The 22,647-nt window shown below is 36.7% G+C and overlaps 1 protein-coding gene across 12 annotated transcripts in view; it reads right to left on the bottom strand.

The window, feature by feature from the left end:
• Positions 1–22,647, bottom strand: part of NOL4 (nucleolar protein 4) — a 407,984-nt gene that overhangs the window by 190,212 nt on the left and 195,125 nt on the right. The window contains exon 6 of one of the 12 annotated variants that reach the window (XM_023207730.1): positions 2,883–3,094. The exons of the other annotated variants lie outside the window; for them this stretch is intronic. Coding sequence (XP_023063498.1) covers positions 2,883–2,901 — 19 coding nt within the window. The 5' untranslated portion in view covers positions 2,902–3,094. The remainder of the gene's footprint in view (positions 1–2,882; positions 3,095–22,647) is intronic. 12 annotated transcript variants of the gene reach the window in all.

The following is a 22,647-nucleotide window of genomic DNA, read 5'->3' as shown; positions in this document are numbered from 1 at the left end:
TTCATAATGGCAAAAAATTAGAAATGACCTAAATTACCACAAATAGATTATTTAAATAAATGTTGAAATTGTTAGAATACTATGTAATTATTAACTATTCTATTTTAAGATATGGGGATGTAAGTCATGAAGTACTAAATAGAAAAATCTAGCTACAAAAGAGTGCGATTGGTATGATCCCAATTTCATAAAAAGAAAACACATAGACAAAGATTACATGAAACAACATTCTATTGTCCTTAATTAATTTTATCTTATGTAACAATTTGCTACTGATTTTTAAAAATTATGATGGAAAAGGTGTTAAAATGTTTCCTTTAGTTAAAAGCTATTAGTGAAGTCATATAAATATGGGTGAGCAAAAGAAATATTATTCAATACTTGTGATTTTTAATTTTCTGAATATTATCAAGTATGCTTTTTGGAGGGTGTAATGAAATAGTTAATGTTTTCTGATCAATTACATTCATGAGCATTACATTCAAATTCTGAAAGAGTAATATAACTCACAGGTTCACTCACTTACTCACTAACATTTGTTAAGTGCTTACTCTGACCAATATGGGGTTAAGTTTTTAACCTGTAGAGACTCCGCCTTCAACAAGTTCACAGATAATTAAGAGAGACAGAAAAACAAACATGCTATTAAAATGCAGAGCAAGAAGGCTGTGGTCTAATACAAGGGATTAAGACATCATAGAAGGCTTCCTAAAGAAGGGGATATGAGTTGAATTCCAAAAGGTGAGTGAGCCTGAACCAGGTGGAGAAGTTGGGGAAGAGCGTTCTCTATAGAGGGATCAGCACATGCAAAGTCACAGAGGTCAGCATATGCAGGGCAAGTGAGAAGTAAGAGTAGTCTGGAGTGCAAGAAAAGAGAAAGAGAAAAGATAACCCTAGAAAGAAAAAAAGGGAATACCAAGAAAAGCATTTTGTTTATCAAAGAACTTGGATTTTATTCTGAGAGCAAATAACAGTTTTAATTTATTGTGAGAAGTGACATGGAAGAAGTTATATTTCAGGTAGACTATTCTGACTGATGAGGAGAATGGTATGAAGGGGCAAAATGGAAGCTGGGGAGACCAATTAAGAGATGTAGAAGTCATCTAAGCTGGCATCTTTAAAAGCTCAAACTTATGAAGCAGTGGTGGTGCAGAAAAAGAGACAACTAGAAAAATTGTGAGAACAGAACTGGTATGACTAGTAGTAATGGAATAGGCAAGAGTCTAGGATGAAGCCAGGTCTGTAGCAAAAAATTAAAAAACAGGCTGGGCACGGTGGCTCATTCCTGTAATCCCAGCACTTTGGGAAGCCAAGGTGGGTGAATCACCTGACATCAGGAGTTCAAGACCACGCTGGCTAACATGGTGAAATCCCTGTCTCTACTAAAAATACAAAAATTCACAGGGCATGGTGGCATGTGTCTGTAATCTCAGCTACGCGGGAGGCTGAGGCAGGAGAATTGCTTGAACCTGGGAGGCAGAGGTTGCAGTGAGCTGAGAGCACGCCATTACCCTCCAGCCTGGGCAACAAGAGCGATACTGCATCTCAAATAAAATAAAATAAACAAAGTCCATTAGGTTTAATTCATAATGAAATAATATTTTTTCATTACAAATTATGCCTGGACTGAATTATTATTTCACGCCCAGCCTGAAATAATATTTTTAAACAGTTTTCTAAGACTATCATGTGAAAAATGTTAAAATACGTTCAAATGGCAAAATTCTATTAAATTACTCTTTTTATGTACCCATCAAAGAAAGAATTGTTGTGGAAAGAAAAATACATAGGAAAATTTGGGAAACTGGCCATAAATAATATGACATTTTTTATTACATAGTACTTTCCATAGGTATTAATCCAAGGATTCAAAATATTATTTTAACATGAAATGTCTAGGGTTTTTGAAATGCAGAATTAAGGGAATGACTTATATAAGTCATTCAGATAGATGTGTGCATGTTCTTTTTATGCCAATTCAAATTCTTATACTAAATTATGAAGATAATTTTTGATTACTTTATTATCTCCCATGAAAGTCCAAAGAAGAGCACAATGAACATATTCAACTGCAATTTTCATTTCATGAAAAAAGTGATTTAACATTTGTGTTCTAGAAACCTTTAAAAAATATAATAACATTTAATGTATGAAAGCTTTGTCAATACATTATTAGGTTAAATAACCCTAAGTATACATTACATTTTAAAATAAAATCTACATTAGCATAAGACAAATCCAATGTCTATCTTGGTTAAAAATTAAACATCCTACATCTCTTTCTTCAATCTGAAATCATTATGTATATCTAATAAATGGTATATCATTCGTTTATTTTTCACGTAAGGTAAACATTATTATTTGTCAGGAAAGGCTTTAATAAGTGCCATGCTTTCGTTTCAATAAAAAATATCAATAATAAGGTAGAAAATATTTTTAGATGGAGTAGTTCACTCCAGATGTTACCAAGGTAACTAAATTCAACAGCATTACATATTTCATTCCTCAGTAAATCAGTATGTTTTAAGAAAAACAAATACATGATTTACTCATTTGTATCAAATATACATACTCACATATTTTGCAATTTAAATGGTAAAAAACAATAATGTCTCATAACACTGTCCTATAAATCCAAATTTAAAACAAAGTTTTGATGTCTTTATTTTAAAAATACCATATAGAACAGTGAGCAGATATTAAACTGAGTATAAATTAAGAATTTTATATTGTTGAGTTTCATGTAATCATGTTAACAGTTTTTATTCTCTTTCCCTCTCTCCCTAAAAGATACTTTTTAAGAATTTAAAATTGCAGACCTCAGACTCCTGTAACCAATTCACATCAGGTCACCACTTTAAAGGGGTAATCTGCTTCCTTACCTAACATAGTTTGCTCCATCCTGAGTAGCTGCTACACAGAGGGTGCAGTATTAAGATCTGTGGGTATGGCCTTCAGGTTCACTGGGCCAGGGCGATGGTTCTTCTCTCAAGGTTTCAGCCTGGGTACCATAGCATTTGAACCAAAGACTCTGCATTTGAGTCCCAAGGAAAACAGCACCTGGAGCTTTGGAAAATAAGGGTGCCCAGGGTACCTAGCAACAGAGGAGAATGTGGAATGTGATGACAAGGAAGTGTGGAATCTAGTGACATCAGGAGGGCAGATGGATGTCGGGAGTTAATTTGTTCTGTGGCTACTTTTGATGGGATGGATTTAGCGTTGTGAAGAATTCTTGTGCTATCTCTGCGAGCACAAATGAGGCTCCTTCTTGTCTAGAAGGTCTAGTAACACAGTAAATGGCAGACTATTCATTTTATTGTTTCTCTTTTGCTACTCCCCATTCCCTCCATGAATTAGCAGAGACCCTAGAAATACTGTAAGTTATCCCGCCTGCATTTTGTAGAAAAGTGGTTTCATCAGCGTCACATTCAACAATTAGCTGTCTCTGTGTGAAGAGAATTGACCTAAAACATGTGTAACGTATATGTGTACATGTGTGTGTATTTAAGTGTGTGTGTATATATGTAATCTCCCAAAGTACCTGACCTACTTCCTTATTTAGTTACTTTCAGTAGCTTAGCATCATGGCCTTTAGGCCAAGTGCCTTAGACAAAATGAACAGGAAAAAAATTTATATATATATATATAATCCTCATTTTAACATTAGTACTTGGAAGTTTAGTCCTAAAATTCAGGTCAGATGCTCACAGGGTCCAAAAAGATTTTATTGTTTTCCCCAAATGCACCACAATTTTCCTCCTCTAGTCCTTTGATGCCCCCTTAGAAAACTTCTCTTTCATATCTTACCATAAAACTAAGTATTAAGTCCAAAATATAGATGTAAATAGCCTTGCTGAAAAGATTAGTACTTTCATATCCAAAAAGGTAGAAAAAAATTCAAAAATTCCTTTGAAATCTAATTGCAAAATAGTTTAAGTGCAACTCTCCTTTACCCCTTGTGGTCTTTGCTCTATGTCTTCTCCCAGCAAGGGGTTAAAAATAATAATAATAATAAATAAGCTTATCTATCACTAGGCCATACTTTACATCTTACACCATAACTCCCTCTACTCTGCAACACAAAGCAGGTAATGCAGGCTGAATGAATCCTTTGCAGCACTTTCCAGTCCAGTTTTTGCCTGGAGTCTGACTCTCTGATTCATTTCTGGCTTAAGCTCCTTTGTCATCTAGAAATTCCTCATTTTCCTTCCTTAAAACCTGCTTATGACCTTTTCATTCTTTGAATTTATGTTTTACCTATCCTCTACAACACAGTTTTTAACACTTAATGACATAGCCCTGCTCTCTGTTTTGTTTTTGTTATCTCACATGCAAAAACCTCAGTTCCTGACCACAAAGTCCTGTGCCTTCAGTCTCAACACCACAAAAACCTGCAGAAAGATAAATAACCAAAATTGCAAATTGCAATTTTTATTTTATTTGCAAAATATAATTTGGATTATATACTATTTAGTAACATTATCTTAAACATGTGCAAAAGAATAACGGAACATTTTGAAGTCAAAACATTCATACTTAAGTTTATTGATGCAAACAAATGCATATGTATATACATATTATGTGAATATGTAGGTATATATAAACACATATATATATATATGACTACTACTAAAAGATTAAAGGACATTTGTTTTAATATGATAAAACTGATTTTATTGGAGGCAAGAAAATAACAGATGTTTCAGCCTTCTACTAAATTGTCCAGAAGGGGGACACTTACTCTTGTTTGACAGCTCCTAATCCATCCTTTGTCATGAAAGAATGGGATCTACTTGAAGGAGGTTATTACAGTGAAGGCACAGAGATAAGCTGGATGTCTCAAAGCATATAACTAAATTTCAGTGCAATAAATAAATAATAAAACTAATTCTTACATATCAATGAGGAGTTAATTTATATTGTTTATATTATGCTGTTTACAATATTTAACCAAACATTTATGTGCACAAGATACTTTTCTTGGCACTGCTGAGTCCAAAGAGACTCCATATAAAAATTGTTCTTATCTAAGATTAGACCATAAAAATTACAATGCAAGGTAGAAAATACTATCTGTTCCATGAGAGTTTCATATCAAGCATCATGAATAAAAAGGTTTCTCAGAGAAAGAAAAGTCACCTCTGTATTGCTGGGGATGAAAAGTGTATCAGGGAAGGTCTTTTACAGGAGGTGGAATCTGAAGAAGGTGAGATATATGTAGATGTATAATGGGGATGGTGAAGGTTATCCCAGTTTATGAGAGGGCATAAGAAAAAGCATCAGAGGCAGAAAAAAGCTGGAAGAGGACAGGGAATTTAGTATGTTGTACATACTAAAACAAAGAATTGCATGTGTGTGTGTGTGTGTGTGTCCATATACGTGTGTGTATATATATGTATATGTGTATATATACGTGTATGTACATGTATATATATATGAGACAGGATCTCACTCTTTTCACCCAGGCTGGAGTGCAGTGATGAGATCACAGCTCACTGCAGCCTCAGCTTCCTGGGCTCAAGTGATCCTCCTACCTCAGATCCCCAAGTAACTGGGACTACAGGTATGTGCCACCATGCCTTGATATTTTTTTATTTTTATTTTTTGTAGAGAGGGGATCTCACTATGTTGCCCAAGCTGGTCTTGAACTCCTGAGTTCAAGCAACCCTCCTACCTCATCTTTCCAAAGTCGTGGTATTACAGGCATTAGCAATCCACTGTGTCTGAACAAAATTGTATATTTTAGAGTAGTGGATATTTTATTGCGTACCGTTTTTTTCGGGAACACTTATAAAATCATTCATTATTCTCCTGGAAGGGGGTGGGGTACTAGTAAAAACCCATTGATTATGTGAGTGTAGTCTGAGGAAGCTTATTTATCTCTGTTCCTACCTCTAAGCTACTATCAACTGACCCATAACAAAATTTTCTCCTAATTCCAAGATAATACATTTTTAAAACCGGCTATTATGCAATAACTTGTAAATGGCTTCTTAATTGTCTAAACAAATTGCAAAATACAGTCATGCATTGCTTAACGAGAGGGATACATTCTGAAAAATACATTGTTAGGCAATTTCACCATTGTGTGAACATCATAGAGTGTATTTACACAAACCTAGATGGCATAACCCACTATACATTTAGGCTATGTGGTATAGCCTATCATTCTAGACTACAAATCTGTACAGGATGTTACTGTACCAAGTGCTGTAGGCAAAGATAACACAGTGGTATTTGTGTAAACATAGAAAAGGTACAGCAAAATGTATAACATAATCTTAAGAAATCACTGTTGTATGTGAGATCTGTTATTGAATGAAACATTATTATGTGATATATGACTGTACTATTTTCATGCTTGCCCATTAGCTTGTTCAGGATTTCACAGAACTAGCTATTTTATATAAAATTATATGCAGAAGTATATTTTGATATTTTTATGTGTTGGAAAATATCAGATTTATTTTGTTGACAAAGTCACAGTTATTGCAAATACCACTGTGTTATATTTCTTATAGTCATAATAGAAAAAAAGTTAAAGTTTCATTTAGAAGTAAGTGAAAAAATACATACATAGATTTTTTCCTCCCAACTCACAGCTCAGATCTACTTATGGAATCCAGGTAAGTTTCCTGAACTAGATTCTATGCTCCTTTTTTCACTTATCTTAAATAGTACCATAATATTATCAAAATTCACAGGTTTCAGATCCCTAAGTCCAACACTGATATGGTAGGTTTCAGTGGGGGTCTGGATTGTCCTTCTTCTCACCTTACAACACCTTGTCATTTTGTGACATTTAGAATCTATTTACCAGCTAGAATGTACATTTTCACAAGGTAGGTATTTTACATCTTTTGTTTCTTTGTGTTTCTCTGTGGAATTCAACCTAGTGTTTTATTACACAGTTAACACTACAGACATAGATGATAAAGATATAAATAAGGCAAACAATGTCACAGACAATATAATGCATTAATGCAGGTGTGTGTGAAATCCACATATTAGTCACATACTCACGAGGCTATTTACTGCTACCACTTAAAACCAAAACAATATGTGAGATTTTTGATGTTCTGTCTCATACAGCAAGCAGTATATATAATAAGAAAATCTCCTGTTAGATTTAAAGTGAATCTAAGACAATCAATTTAGAGCATGTCAGTGTTTTCAAAGAGAGCTGACTGCTAACCACTGGAAAGAAATGCCCCAGAAAACCCATCAAATGGGCAATAGAAACAAGAAACAATGCCATATATTATTATAGAGTCGTTCTACTAGAAAATGATTTGGCAATTTATAAGGAAATGGCTTAGAGATGTATCATTACTTATCCCCAACCACTAACTAAGTTATGGAAACAAATGTCCCAGATTGGGGTAAATCATTTTGGAAAGAAATGTTCTAATTGAAGCTAAAATCAATATGATCCAAAAGGGGGTTGCCCCAAATTGGTGTTTAGCCAAAAGCAAATCAAAAGGATTTCTTCTTGCCGATAACAAATCAGAAAATACTTTATTTCGAAAGCAATGAAAATCTTAGAAAATAAAAAGACCCATCTGTAACAAGTTTATGTTTGAAACAGTGTCTTGGAGCTGGGAAGGACCTGGGCTAGCTTCCAATTTGCCCTTGTAAGCAGCACTTTGGTGGTGGCTATCCACCTTGCAGAACCCTACCACCCCCATCCCATGACTTGTTCTTGATACACAGTGATAAGTTACCAGAAACTATGCTTCTCTTCTGTCAGTTGACCATTGGGATGGCCTGTTTTGGATATTGATTCTCTCACTTATTCCACCAAGTCAGCTGTTGTTTTGCCTAATGCATTCGGAGTCTCTGTCCAACCAGACCAGAATTTACTCTCACCTTCATGCTCATGTCCCAGGATAATCTGACTTCTCTGGTTCCGTATTACAACCTAGTTTACAGGGTCTTTGGAAACCATATCCTCATATACATCCCCAGAATTCTACATAAGGATAAAACCATGCTCAGAGGAGCAAAAATGGTTGAGTCTTGTCTACTTTGGTAAGATATATAACAATAAAAAATATAAGATAACTAAAATATAGGGCCCTGTCTCCTCAGTGAGCAGGAAACTATTGTTTTAAAATGTATATACATACCACATCCACAGTGAAGGTCAAGTTCCTAAAACTTGACCTCTCTACTACTTAGAAGAAGAAACATTACATAGTAGGCGTCATCTGGTTTAGATTGCAGTGAAAATGGCTTTTCCTTTTGGCCTTCATGATGACAGAATAGACCAGCTGGAACTCAAGGTATCTATATGTGTGAAGCCTGAGGTGATTTTCAAAGAAAGAAATTTTATCAGTACAAATAAAGCTTTAGTGTGAGGCCCCGCAGTCTTCAATGGATGACTCTGCCTTTTGAGAACGTCTGCTGTCTCTTTATACACTTGGGCATCATGAACTGAGTACCACTTTAATTAAATTGAGACATGTTCATTAAATTTAGATATGCTCAGTAGCTCTTTTTCATCAAGTGGAAGTGTGACATGGAGGAATGGGTCTTCTGAGGCTCCCATGGCATATGAATAAGATGATCAAAACCCACAAAACAACAGTTCCTTCTTTAATCTCTGTCTACTAATTCAAAAGAAATTTTTAATGAAAAATTGGTTGAAAATAAGAAAGGTCAGCCTTGTTTAAATGATAATGTGGGCCGGGCGCAGTGGCTCAAGCCTGTAATCCCAGCACTTTGGGAGGCCGAGACGGGCGGATCACGAGGTCAGGAAATCGACACCATCGTGGCTAACACGGTGAAACTCCGTCTCTACTAAAAAATACAAAAAACTAGCCAGGCGAGGTGGTGGGCGCCTGTAGTACCAGCTACTCGGGAGGCTGAGGCAGGAGAATGGCGTAAACCCTGGAGGCGGAGCTTGCAGTGAGCCGAGATCCGGCCACTGCACTCCAGCCCGGGCGACAGAGCGAGACTTCGTCTCTAAATAAATAAATAAATAAATAAATAAATAAATAAATAAATAAATAAATAATAATGTGAAAATCTGCACTGGTACAGTTGTTTACATAGATAGACCCAAATGAAGATGGAAATATGGGTAAGACTTTGAGCAGTAAGTCTTTTTGTATACTCTCCTTAGGACAAACACAGTGTTAGGTTATCGCATTATGTCTTTGGCAGTGACCAAATGGCATAGAGGCTTAAAAGAGCCAGGCTAGATGATTTTTAGACAGAAGTGGAAGCATGATATTGATAAATATTTTATAATAGGTCAAGGGCTTGAAAATGTTCATGCCATGTCCACGTCCATCAGAAAACCACTACAGTAGAAGGTGATCCTAGTAAGTGTGATTTTTCCTATGGATATGAAGCATCCTACCTGCTGGACCCAGGTTTGCTCAGTGGGATTATGAATGGAGTGGCAGTCAGAGCAGTAGCAGAGCATGGGTGCTTCATTCTGGGTGCTTCACTGGCCATGTTAATCTGAGTACTCAGTTGTCCAACAGAGTGTTCAATCTTAAAATTTTGATAAAGTACGTAATTCTGAGAAGATTGCTAACTTCACTGCAGTAGATCAATTGTATTGGATCTCTTTAATTTGTTATGGGCTAGCTACTTGTTTTTAGTGGAACAGATGTTTATTTTTTACTTACTCCTGCATTTCTTGCCCATTCTTCCTCAGACATCATTTTTGACCTCAGAATGTTTTATATACTACAGTTTTTCTGATACTACATTACATTAAATCAAGGAAATCACATCATAGTAGAAGCATTGAAGCAACTATATGATTTTCCTGGGAGTTATTGCTGTTATCTCTTTCATCACTGGCAGACTAGCGACCTTATAAAATGATGGAATGAACTGTTAAAAACTCAACTTCAATGCCACCGAGAGATAGTACCTGAGCCTGAGGGGCTGCCTTTTAGGATGTGATGTGTGCTTTAAGTCAGCTACTGATACTTGGGGCTACTTATTTCTTAGCCACAACAGCAGGCTGGAAACAAGGTGCTCCAGAGATAGAAGCAAAACTTCTCATAACTCTTCTTTACAACTGCAGGTTCTGCTCACCTGCAGAAAGGACACTTGCAACAAGTGGAATAGAAACTGAACATTTCACACCATGCAGGCCACTAAAGGAATCAATTTTTAAAAAGGAGGGCCATGTGTTGGTTGAGGTCATTAATCATGACTACCAAAGGAATGAAAGATGGCCAATAAACAAAATAGTTTGGGAGGTCGATACTCAGGGAGTATCTAAAGTATTTTTCATTATATTCTGCAGGAAGGAAAATATTATCAAGGCAATTCTTGTAGGCAGAGACAAGAAGATCACATTCCCTGACATGCCATTGCATCTGGACAATTTCCCGAGTAGTTTTACTGCTGCTAAAGAAGTAAAAACATGGAATTTGTAGTTGAGGTTTTTAGTCAAGCTATGGCTTAGAAACCACATGCAGAGAAAAGGAGTGCAATGTTTATCTGGATTTCTTGCTTGCTGTCAAGTATCTGAATATTAATTAAATAAACATATTCCTCATTTCCTTAAGTTTTATCTCCATCGTTGTACATAGCATGTGGTGGTAGTAAATAAATATATGAATTAGTCCATTAATTGTATAATTTCAATTGTTACAGAACAATGAACGTCACTTTGTGATTTCAACTCAGAAAAGTGAGTCTTTTCAACACGATACCTGGGTGCAGTTGCTGAACATGGCTCAGATTTAGTTCTATTGGGGAAATAATAGGATTTATGTAGTTTATGCAAAGAAGGTGATTAAGTATTTGGTGGAAGTATATTTGGACATATGAGAACGTTGTGTGATGGTGTGATATGTGTATATGTGTTAGCCAATGATAGCATGTACTAAGCACTCACCAGGATGGTAACCTAGTGCCTACATTCTCCCCCTAATTCACACGTATAGGCCAGTGTAGGCATGATATCTTGCTGCCTTGGAAGAATTTGGAGCTGTGAGACAGATGAAATGGATGTAATTGGAACTAAGTATTTTTATGTTAAACACTAGAGAGAACTAAAACTACTCTCACTGAGGTTCCCATCATTTTTCTAGTTCCTAACTTTCCAGATTTGGGGTAATCAACTCTTTTGTGAATTTTGAGATATTCCAGTCCTTCTTCAATAGATAATCATTTTTGCACCATTTTTGCTTAATTTAGCCAGTTTTTTTAAAAAAACCTTGAAAAAGCAACCTTAAGAAATACATAAAATTTGTTTTGCTTTTGAGAAAGCCAAAAACTAACGAGTGATGTCAGAAAGAAGGTGGAATAGGAAGCCTTGGACCCTCCTTCCCCCCATGAATGCCCTGACTCAACACAAATACACGTCATTCTCTTCATGAAAATTCCAGAAATTAGTTGAGAGGCTCCTACATCCTGGGTGAGTGCAAAGCCAGCCACATAGAAATGAGTAAAAATATGTGAGAAAAGTGAAGAACAGAAATGTTACGTGGCTTGACTGTGTTCAGTTAAAATGATAACTTTTATGTTAAAGGACTTCAAATTATGTAATAAAGTATAGTCATATAAATAGGGAATACTAAGCCTAAAAAGAATACTTTCAGGGACTATGGGGAGGGATAGAATTGAATCAAATATTTGATGGTTTTAATATGTTTGTATTACCTGTCAGGAACATAGAACATTAAAGATTTAAAGATTAAAGATTATACACAATCAGTCTTTCGTACAGTATATCAGAAAACATTGATGAAATTATCAAAAGATCAAATAAGTGTCTCTATCTCTGGAGGCATTTAAGGATGAAGTCTAATATACTGGAGGGTAATTTCCAGTTCTTATTCCTTTATTGATTTTTGATTAGCATATTTTAAATATTCAATAACTATTTGTTAGAATAGACCATCGCAGTAGTTCACAGCTGCACTGCTAGTATCTCTTTAGAAAATAGACTGTGGGGCTTCTTATGCTTATGTGTGTTCCTGAATTAACTGTATGCATTACTGAACTGGGGACTATGACAGGAAGAATTCCAAAAATGCTCTCCAACCCAAGATTCTACACCCTAATTTCTAGAACCTGTACATACGCGGAGGTATCACTCCTGTGATTGTTATGTCATGTGGTACAATTGATGTTGGTAGAGAGATTACCTGGGTGGGCTGATTAAATCACACGAGTTCTTAAAAGCACAGAGCTTCCTCAGTTAGTAGCAGAAGAGAAAGTCAGAGATGTTCACAGCACACAGGTTTTTCAAGATGAAAGAAGCCACATAAAGAATGCAGGCATTCTTCAAGGAGCTGACATCGATCCTCCATTGATAGCCAGCAAAAAGCAGAGACTGTGGTCCTATGACCACAAGGAACTAAACTCTGCCAACTACCTGGGTAAACTTGGGAGTGAATTCTCTCCCAAAGTCCCCAAATTAGAGCCTAGGCAGGCTGACACCTTGATTTTGGCTTTGTGATACCCTGAGGATAGAATCCAGTCAAACTTGCCTGGACTTCTGACCTATAGACCTATGAGGTATGTGGAGTTTTTTACACTGTCAAGTTTGTAGTATAGAAAGCAACATAAAATGAATACAGTACAAATATGAAGAATTTTCTAGGTATGTTAGGATACATAATACTATTTAAAAGTATTCAAGTATCTTTCAAACAATAGATGTGTATCAGTAGTTTTCAAACTTTAATTGCTTCAGAATTTCCTGAGGGAGATGATTAAAAATAAGTATCTGTAGGATCTATGTGGGCACTAAAACCTCTAACATAATAAAGTCTAGAAATCTTGGTTTAATTTATTTCGGTTGAAGCCAGGGAATCTAGAAGCATTTCTCATATAAGTGCTTAGGAGCCACATGTGAGAAATTAATGTCGATGATATCCAACAATTAGCCAGTGGAACATGCAATTAAAGGAGGCAACTGTGGATAGCAACAGAACTAAAAATGACTAACAGCCCTCAATTCTGGGTTCAGTAAGGCTGAATCTGAGGATATTTTAATCTCATTTTATAAAAATCTGGGAAAATTTCAGGAAAAGAAGCCAAAAGTCAAATATTTTTTCCATTTATCAAAACTAATAAACAAAAATACTTACTGCCAGAATGGCCCCATTTTTTAAAAAGATTCATGAAAGGATATGATCTTTCCCAAAGAATTAAAGATAAATGTGTAACTAAGGAGCTAAAAATCTTATTTGGGGGAAAAGGATAAACTTAATTACCTTGGTTAACAAACTCCTGGAAGAAAAGGTCTTTACCTGGGTCAAGTGTATGTTTGGAAAATCAAGAATCTTTACTCTCCTGACAGAGTAGAGCTGCCTATCACATAAGCGTTCACATGTGCTGAAGTCACTGTCAGTTTTGCTCACATAACAGGTAAAGAGTATCACCCTGGGAAGAATTGTCAAAACCATCAAAGTGTGTCCTCTGGGTCCTGCACACTCTCCTTCCCCTCTTGATTGCTAATTCTCTAGCTATTTGTGTGCACACCAGCTCTCTGTATGTCACTTTACTGAGTAATGGATTGACAGATTGATTGATTGATTATCCTTTATCTGAAATTCCCTCACAGAAAAAATGTTACTTCCACTAGGCACTTGTAATTTAAACCTTTTATGTCTAATTGTGGAATGAAAGGCTTTTTCTCTTGGTATTTTCAGCCATTAGCAAGCAGGTAAAGTGTATTGTGTTTTGGGGGTGTGTGTGGAGAGAGAGGAAACCCTGTGATCATCTTAGACCTATTAAGTATTCATGTTTTTAAAGAAACTTAGAGGTGAATGATTAGAATGTATACTCATTTAGGTATTCTCCTAAACTCTCCTACCCCTGCCCTTCAATAGTTCTTCTCCCTATGGTAATGGGTGAGCCAGGACTACTCAGTGATGAATCTGAATTTCTTATTGTCAATATTCTGAGACAGCAAGAAGCCTGACAAACCTCTTCTTGGGTTTACAGAACAAATACATCCTAAAATAATTATTCTGTAAGGATTCACAATACATGCTCCCTTATCTATTACAATGGTCACTGGCTGGTTTGTTCTCAGATCTGTTCTCCTTCTATTGCAAATTGTATTTCCTAGGTTTTCTTGCCTAGTGCCTTATGACTGGGTTTAGACAATGAGAAACACTGGCAGAGATGAATAATAGGACAAAAACAGAATAACTGGTTATGCCCTCCTCCCTCCCCATGCACACACCCTCTCTGGTTCAGGCAGTATCCCCATCTCCAGCATGGGGAGAATATCCTCTATGCCCTAGTTCCTGCTAAGAAGCCTCTTTTGCTAATCTGATTCCCATGTAGGAGCTCTGGGCTTGAGCTCCAGTAATATCTAGTAATATCTTCCCTGGCCCTTCCACTGCTAACTATGGGAGCCACCTCTTTCTGTTATCAATTCCTGAGTTGCTTCACGAACCCCTGCTTGGCTTTTTAGCTCTTCAAACACCACTGTGAGTGCCTAGTGTTAAATTTTCCTAATGGATGTCATGGAATGGGCTCCATTTTCCAGATTAGATCCCAATCCCAACTGATACAATTTCCTTTCCTTTAGCCTCAAGACTTTTTCTGAAAACTTTGATATTATTATAGATGATATTTTATAATTTTTTAATAATACAAATTCATTATTTAATATACAAGATAATTTCACCTAGCTCCCTTTACTGTTTCTCTCTCTTGCACTGAAATTAATTGCTGTCAGTAATAGTGGCATTAAGGAAGTTATCGACATCTTAAAGAATGAAAAATCAATAAAAGTTTTGGTGACAAACATAGTATTAGAAACTGGTTTCCTAATTCCAAAATAAACTTCCATCTAAATTCTACTGGTATATCTCAGCAGGAAACACATTTTTGGATATTGTGAGAAGAGCCTGAAAAAGACAGGCGCTATGTTATGTTGGGGAAGAAAATGAATTAACTTTACATTTATGATGAATTAATGGCAATATTAGAACTTAATGACATGTGTAACATTCCGCATTCTTTCCTCTATGTTATATTGTCTCTCAATGAAGGCAAGCTTTAGAAAGAGTTGGATTATAGAAATAGTAGAATATAAAGAAAGTAAACTCAGGAGCAAAGAACAGAGAGGAGGATAGAGAGGAGAAAGATGATGAAAGGTGATGATGATGGTGGCTTGGAACAAGCTCAATAGTAGGGAGCTGTCATGTGGGTTGGAGAATAGGTATTTGGTAAAGGATTCTGGGGTCAGGAATCATGGGATTAGCAAGAAATATCCTGGGAATTATCAAAAATTAAGTGATAATTGTTGGGGGTGGATGTGTGGAGGTACCAGAGAAGGAGAAATAACTCTCTAAGGAGAACATCTCTTCCTCTGAGGAGCAAATCAACTAAATTACAAACAGGTGGAGGACAGAGGCTAGGCTTTTCTTCATTGCTGTGTGCCTTGAAGCCAGCATTATGCTTTGTGATAAGTGGATATTCAGCAAATGCCTAAAGCTATAAATTAATGACTCGACACTACCTTTATTCTATTTTCTAAACTCATGATTTTCATAGCCCAAAACTTTTGTATTGTATTATACACTAATTTTTTCACGCATGTAAGTCATTTTTTCCCAAATGGTCATAGGTAGTGAGGACCTTACTCTAATACTTCTTTGCATAAAGCAGAAGCAGTATATACAGCAAGTCACCAAATGAAAATGTAATTTAAAAAATCAATGAAAGAAGGGAAAACATTGTGGTTTTGTGGATATTTTATTTTTGTTATAGTAAGAGGATAGCCAAGAAGTAATGTCAGGCTGATTTGAGGAAAAAACACAACTAAGAATAGAAAGGATTCCCAGATAATGAGTATCCTTTTCATAGTAGTGGTATATGTGCTCATTTTCATGGAAACTGTTTCTGTCATAATAAAACATTGAATTCTCATCAAATCAAAATTTAAAAATCTGTCTTTTTTGACCATTAAGAAAAACTAATCTGTTACTGTACTAACTGTGTCAATTTAAACTCTTTGAATAATGTCAAATTAAGAGCTCTTACAATGTGATTACTACGAATTAATCAAGAGCTGGTTATAGTACCTCCCCTCAACCCCGTTCCATGTTTTATGCTGCTACACCAATGTCACATAAGCATGGCCATCTATAAAATCTTTCCTTGGATAAAGCACAGTAGATTCTATTTTGAAAATCCCTGTTTCTTTACTTAAGCCAAAGAGAGAACATTTACTGAGCTTTTAAGCCCCTGATTCAGAGTGTTCACTGTTGATGGCACATTTCAGGATTCTTCCTCAGTGGTTATCCATGCAACTAAACTAAACAGAACAATGAATTACATTGAGTATATCATTTGATTGTATACATCTCATTGCTATGCTCCCTTCTAGTACAAATTAACATGCCAACATCCTACTGCATTGATAGCCACACAACTACTCCAGGTTGAAACTGCCAAGGCAGGCACCTGACCAAAGGGCCATCAAACAAGTCAAACACATAGCCAATGCAGCCAAACCAGAAAAATGAATTAGGCCAAGGGATTTCATCTCTTGGAATTTGAACTAACACTTTCTTCTCAAGGTGTGGGCCAGTGACCACATCAAAACGACCAGTGAATTTAGAAATACAGAATCAGAGACTTTACCCCAGAACTACTAAATCAGAATCTGCATTTTAACCAGACTCCCAGAAGATTCATTTGCATGGTAAAATTTGAAAAGCTGAAACTACTAACATGGTTAGTAGCTGCAACAGAAGTAAAAGTGGTAGGGGAGCATTGGGCTAGAGAAGTTACAGGGGTCCATGTTGAATACAAAACTCTTTCAATATTCCAATTTGATGAGTATTCTATTCTCTCATTGATTACCAAAGAGTATATGCCTATATCTCTTTTCCTTTGTCCCTTCCTCCTCCCCTTCCTTTCTTCCATACTTCTATTTAGGAATTTACTTAGAATCTCTTGAGCCAAATTCATCAGAGAAAGCCAAAGCAGGGAGACATGTAGAAACATAAAAGATAAGGGAACTGTGTGGGGTCTACCTTACACAGTCTTGGTGTACAGTTATTCTTTCAGTATAATTATTAATCACGCCCTCTTTTGGCTCTCAAATATATCCTGGTTTGGACAATAAACTATACAATGTCTCAGTATGAAACTCAGTGAGGTTTCTTTATGGCCTAGCTGTTCTGCACATTCTAGTCTTGGGTCCTTAAATCACTGTCTCCCTCATTGGGACATATCATTCTTACAAAAATTGACACCCTTGTGCTCTAATTATTTGAAGTAGCTCGCATACATAAAAATTTTACTATTTAATTAGTAGATACTATGTGCCATTAAAGAGTAATTAAAAATTATATTTTGGTACTAATTTATCAATCTTCAAAGCAAGCCCAGGTTATCTAATGTCACAGGGGCATATCCTGGGCTTCTGACTGAATGGCTTTCTCCAGATGGTCTATGTGCCAAAGCATACTTAACACTCAGGGGCAGCTGACTCCATAATCTGTGGCATTTTCTCTCCACCGTGTGCCTTTCCAGCCTATGAGCTTATGTCTCCCAATTCTCTTGTGATACTGCGAACACTTGCCATGGGAGGAAACCATGCCATACATGAACATCTCTGAGGGCGTAGAAAATTTCTTTGTATTGGATAGTATGCTCTGTATCTCTAGTTATCTGATGAAATGTTTAGATGCTTTATAGTGTGGATTGAGCATTATTCTCTAGATAATACAAAGTCAAGAGGTGAGATTTTAAAAATTCTATTCAAATAATTTTTCCTTAAAGTACTATTTTATACAACCAATACAATATAATAACCAATTTTCAATAATAAATATAGTGACAAAAACTAAAATAAACTAATAAATTAAACTGGGAAAAACTTCCACAACTTTTCACACACAAATCACTTCAACTATTACTTACAAATGTTATTAAGTAATGTGAAATGTACTATAATTCAGTGATTCTATGCTTCAGAAAATAAACTGTTTCTTCATTTATATAATGAGTCCTATCTTAAAGTCAAAGTAAAGTACTGATCTAAATAAAATTCCATTTTGATTATATTTTTGGGCTTTTAGAAAAATGAGCAGTGCCAATTATATTTGATATTCTAAATAATTTTCAAAAGCCATGTTAACCTCTACTCATTTCTAAAGAATACATGCAAGGAAATTGCATCCTAAGACACAGCATAACTAGGTTAAATATTCAAAGAATCATGAATTCAAATTCTCTTATTTCTTTTGCTTATATTTTCTTCTAGGGGTATGGAGAGGAAAATATAGTGGGACAAAGGCCTAATCTTCGCCACATATCTAGGCCTCAAGAGATTCTAAGTAAATTCCTCAATAGAAGGATGGAAGAAAGGAAGGAAAGGAGGAAGGACCAAAGGAAAAGGGATATAGGAATATACTCTTTGGTAATCAAAGAGAGTATCATACTCTTCAAACATTGGAATATTGAAATAGCTTTGTATTTGTTGATTGGAGACACATTTATTAATGGATACAAAATTACAGCTAGATAGGAGAAATAAGTTCTAGTTTTCTATACCACTCTAGGATGACTGCAGTTAATAATAATATATAGTTTCAAATAGCTAGAAGGAGCATACTGAATGTTCTCAACACCAAGAAATAATAAATGCTTTAGATAACGGATATACTAACTACTTTGATCTATTCTACATGTACTATATATGGAAAAAATCACTGTGTACCTCATAAGTGTGATTATTGTCAATTAAAAATAAAATTTTAAAAGATTATTTACTCAATTGCTTAAATTGACAGTTTGTCAGATATAAGAATCAAAATATGTAAAAAAAAAAAAATAAAAGATTAAGGTTGACAATAGGGAGAACAAGTCATGCTGGGGGGAGGGAGGGAGAGGAGAGATGAATGGGTAAAGAGGTGGCAGGATAGGGGATCACAAGGGGGTAGAATGGATGAGAAAATAAAAGGGAAGGTGGAGAGAGGAGAAGAGTAGTTCAGGAAGGGCACTTATCTCAGTTTGAATACCAAAATCACTGGGGAGTTGTTATTTGATTAATATCTGGGTGTCTCCCAGGACTCAAGCTCTGAGAGAGCAGGCTAGGTCTGTTTTTGTTCTCTGTTGTATCTATCGCCTACTGCAGTGCTTCTCAAACTCTCCGTGATGAAGAGTCCAGTCTTGTGTTTCTAATTTATCATGGACAAGCAGTTTGTAAAACAAAACAAAGCAAAACAAAAGCAACAACTTTGAACATGAAATGTAAAGAAAAGACATGCAAAATCCAAGCCCATTTATTATTAGATTCAACAGATATATCACTGCTTGTTTCCAAGTCCCATACATATCTTGTCATGGATAAGTAACTGAGTTTTGAGGACCAGCAATAAGCCACTAACTTCTTGTTGATTTGGTAGACCCTCATAAAAAATTTGTAGAGGAGCTTCAAGATGGTTGCCTAGAGGCATTTTATACTTGCCTCCTTCACTAAGAAGAACCAAGATAGTGAGTAGATATTTTATATTATCCAAGAGAAAACGCTAAAATTCAATATGAAAGTGACAGCAACTACCTAAAGGAGAAGGAAGAAAGGCATCTGCTCACCTGAAATCAACTGGGTGCCGGATACCAAGAGAGACTCCTCAATACAAGGAAAGAGTAAGTGAGAAACCTTCAACAGTCCATATTTCCACCATGGACTGTGGCAATCCGAGCCACAGAAAGCCCTTTGACTCTGCATAGGTCCTGAAACCAACAAAGGGAGCTACTGGGAGACCTTACAATGGCACTGCCCCAGAGAGAGGGTTCACACTGGGTCCCAAAAACACCCGGAGATCTAAGGGGCTCCAACAAGCTGCCATTTTAGAGCGCCAGTGGCAACACACTGCACTCTTCCGCTTTCCAGTGGTGCTGCAGCTGAGGTGCTCGACAAGCCCTGGCTCTTGCCTCTGGGACTTAGGTGTGAGCAACCACCAAACATTACTGCGTCTAAGGGGAAAGCACACAGAAAGTGCAAGCAAGAAGCCAGCTACGACAGCAGGACTTAGGTATGAATTCTACTAAAGCTTGGGTGCAAGTGGTGTGCACATTCCCCAGCCACCAGGCTAGGCTGCTGCCACTGAAGGTAGCACCACCCTATCCAGTGGCAGGGCTGCAGCATAACCACTGCTGCCCACAACCTAAGCATTATGATGGTGGCCTGGGGATCACCCCACCCCTGCCTACCATGCTGACACTCACACACACCATCAGGAGGCCAGAAGATGAGCTCACGTGGCCCAGTGTTGCCCAACTCTTCCCATCCCAGAGCACAGAGTCTGGAGGCAAAGAGATTGCTTAGCCCAGTCCACCACCAATGCACATGAACACTCCTCCTGGGGCTTGAGATTGTGACTACCCACCCAGCTACCACTACAGCTGGCATCTATCTGCACATAGCACCTGTGAGTGTTGAGACTGGCCCACTTAGCTCATCACAGTCCCACTGCCAATATAAGCACTCACCATGTGGGACCCAGATAGTTGTCCTATTACCTTCACCCTTGCCATGCTAGCTGCCCAAGGACCTGAGAACTCACCCACCTGGCCCACTGCTATCTACCAGAATTGGAGTAAGCCACCTGGAGGCTCAAGAATCGGTTCACCTGAACCAACTAACACCAGGGTGCACCACTCTGGGACCCAAGGACAGGCATCTCAACCCATTGCTGCCACCATGGGGCCTAAAGACTGGCCTTCCTGGCATTCTAGCCCACAGAAAAACTTCATCACAGCCTCCAATAGCAATTGCACCCTAAGCCACTAGGAAAATCACAGATACTACTGATGATGTTTACAGCCAAAGAAGTTTCACAAAGACTACACTACTGCACACATCTAAAATCCAAGCCAAAGCGTCCTACTCAACCAACACCATAGGTACATATTCAGGAAAAAGTCCTCCCTGATGAAAGCAAATTCAGAAATTTGGAAGAAATGACTATATAGTAGATGCAGAGATACCAATGTAAGGGCACAGGAAACACGCAAAAGGAAAAATGTATGACACCTTTAAAGGGACATAATATTTTCCCAGCAATAGATACCAATCAGAAAGAAATTCATGAAATCCCAGAATAAGAAATTAAATTATTGCTTCTAAAGAACCTCAGTGAGTTACAATAGAAATCTGAAAAACGATACAAAGAAATCAGAAAAAACAATTCGGGACTTGAATGAAAATTTAACAGATAGATATTACTTTAAAATACCAGAAGGTTTAGAACTGAATAATTATTTGAATAAAATAAAAAATACATTTGAAAGCTTCAGCAATAAACTAGATCAAGCAGAAGAAAAAAATCCCAGAACTTGAAGACAGGTCTTTTGAAATAACCTTGTCAGAAAAAAATAAAGAGAATAAAAAGAATGAGCAAAGTTTTTGTGACATATGATAAGCCCATAAAACAATCAAATATTAAAATTATGGGAGTCTCACAAGGCAAAGAGAAAATTAAAGCATTCAATAACTTATTAAATAGAATAATAAATGAAAACTCCCCAATTTAGGAAGAGATTTAGATATTCAGAAAGAGGAGGTTCTGAGATCCCCAAACAGATAAAATGCAACCAGATCTTCATGGCACATTATAATCAAACTATCTTAAGTCAAAGATAAATAGAGAACTCTAAACATAGCAAGAGAAAAGCATGTGGTCACCTATAAAGGAACACTCCATTAGATTAATGGATTTCTCAGCAGAAATCTTATGGGCCAGGAGAGAATAGGATGACATATTCAAAGTGCTAAAAAGAAAAAAAAAATCACAAAGTATACTATACCCAGCAAAATTATCCCTCATAAATGAAGGAGAAATAAAATTTTTCCCAGACAATTGAAAGCAAAGGAAATTCATTAGCACTAGACTCTCCCTACAAGAAATGCTCAAGGCAGTCCCCAACCCAGTAGTGAAAGGACAGCATTTACCATCATGAAAACACATAGTAACTAATAATCACTGGTAAAGCAAAGATACAAATGAGGAAAAGGTAAGGGAACAAAGAATATACTAAACCAGAAAATAACAGTATGACAGGAACCAAATCTCACACATCAGTAACAAGCTTGAATGTAAATGAATTAAATTCTCATCCTAAAAGACATAGACTTGTGGAGTGAATTTTTAAAATAATCCAACTACAAACTGCCCACAAAAAATAAACTTTACCTGTAAAGACTCATTATAGAATGAAAGTACAGGGATGGAAAAAGATATTCCACACAAGAAAACCAAAAGTGAAGCCAGACATGGTGGCTCAGGCCTGTAATCCCAGCACTTTGGGAGGCCAAGCTGGGTGGATCACTTGAGGCCAGGAGTTTGAGACCAGCCTGGCCAACATGGCAAAACCCTCTCTCTACCAAAAATACAAAAATCAGCTGGGCGTAGTGGTGCATACCTGTAGTCCCAGCTACTCAGGAGGCTGGGGTATGAGAATCACTTGAATTTCAGGAAGTGGAGGTCGTGGTGAGCAGAGATTATGCCACTGTACTCCAGTCTATGCCACAGAGTAAGATCCTGCTGCCCACCCCCTCAAAAAAAAAGCAACAACAAACAGTCCCAAAGTGAGCAGGAATAGCTATATTTACATCACATAAAATGTACTTAAAGTCAAAAACACTAAAAAGGAAAAAAAAAAAGGACAAAGAAGGTCATTATATAA

This window comes from Piliocolobus tephrosceles, chromosome 18, assembly GCF_002776525.5.
Source record: "Piliocolobus tephrosceles isolate RC106 chromosome 18, ASM277652v3, whole genome shotgun sequence".
Classification (NCBI taxonomy): Eukaryota; Metazoa; Chordata; class Mammalia; order Primates; family Cercopithecidae; genus Piliocolobus; species Piliocolobus tephrosceles.
Note: the sequence above shows the minus strand (reverse complement) of the source record. Positions and strands in the feature narration are given on the sequence as shown.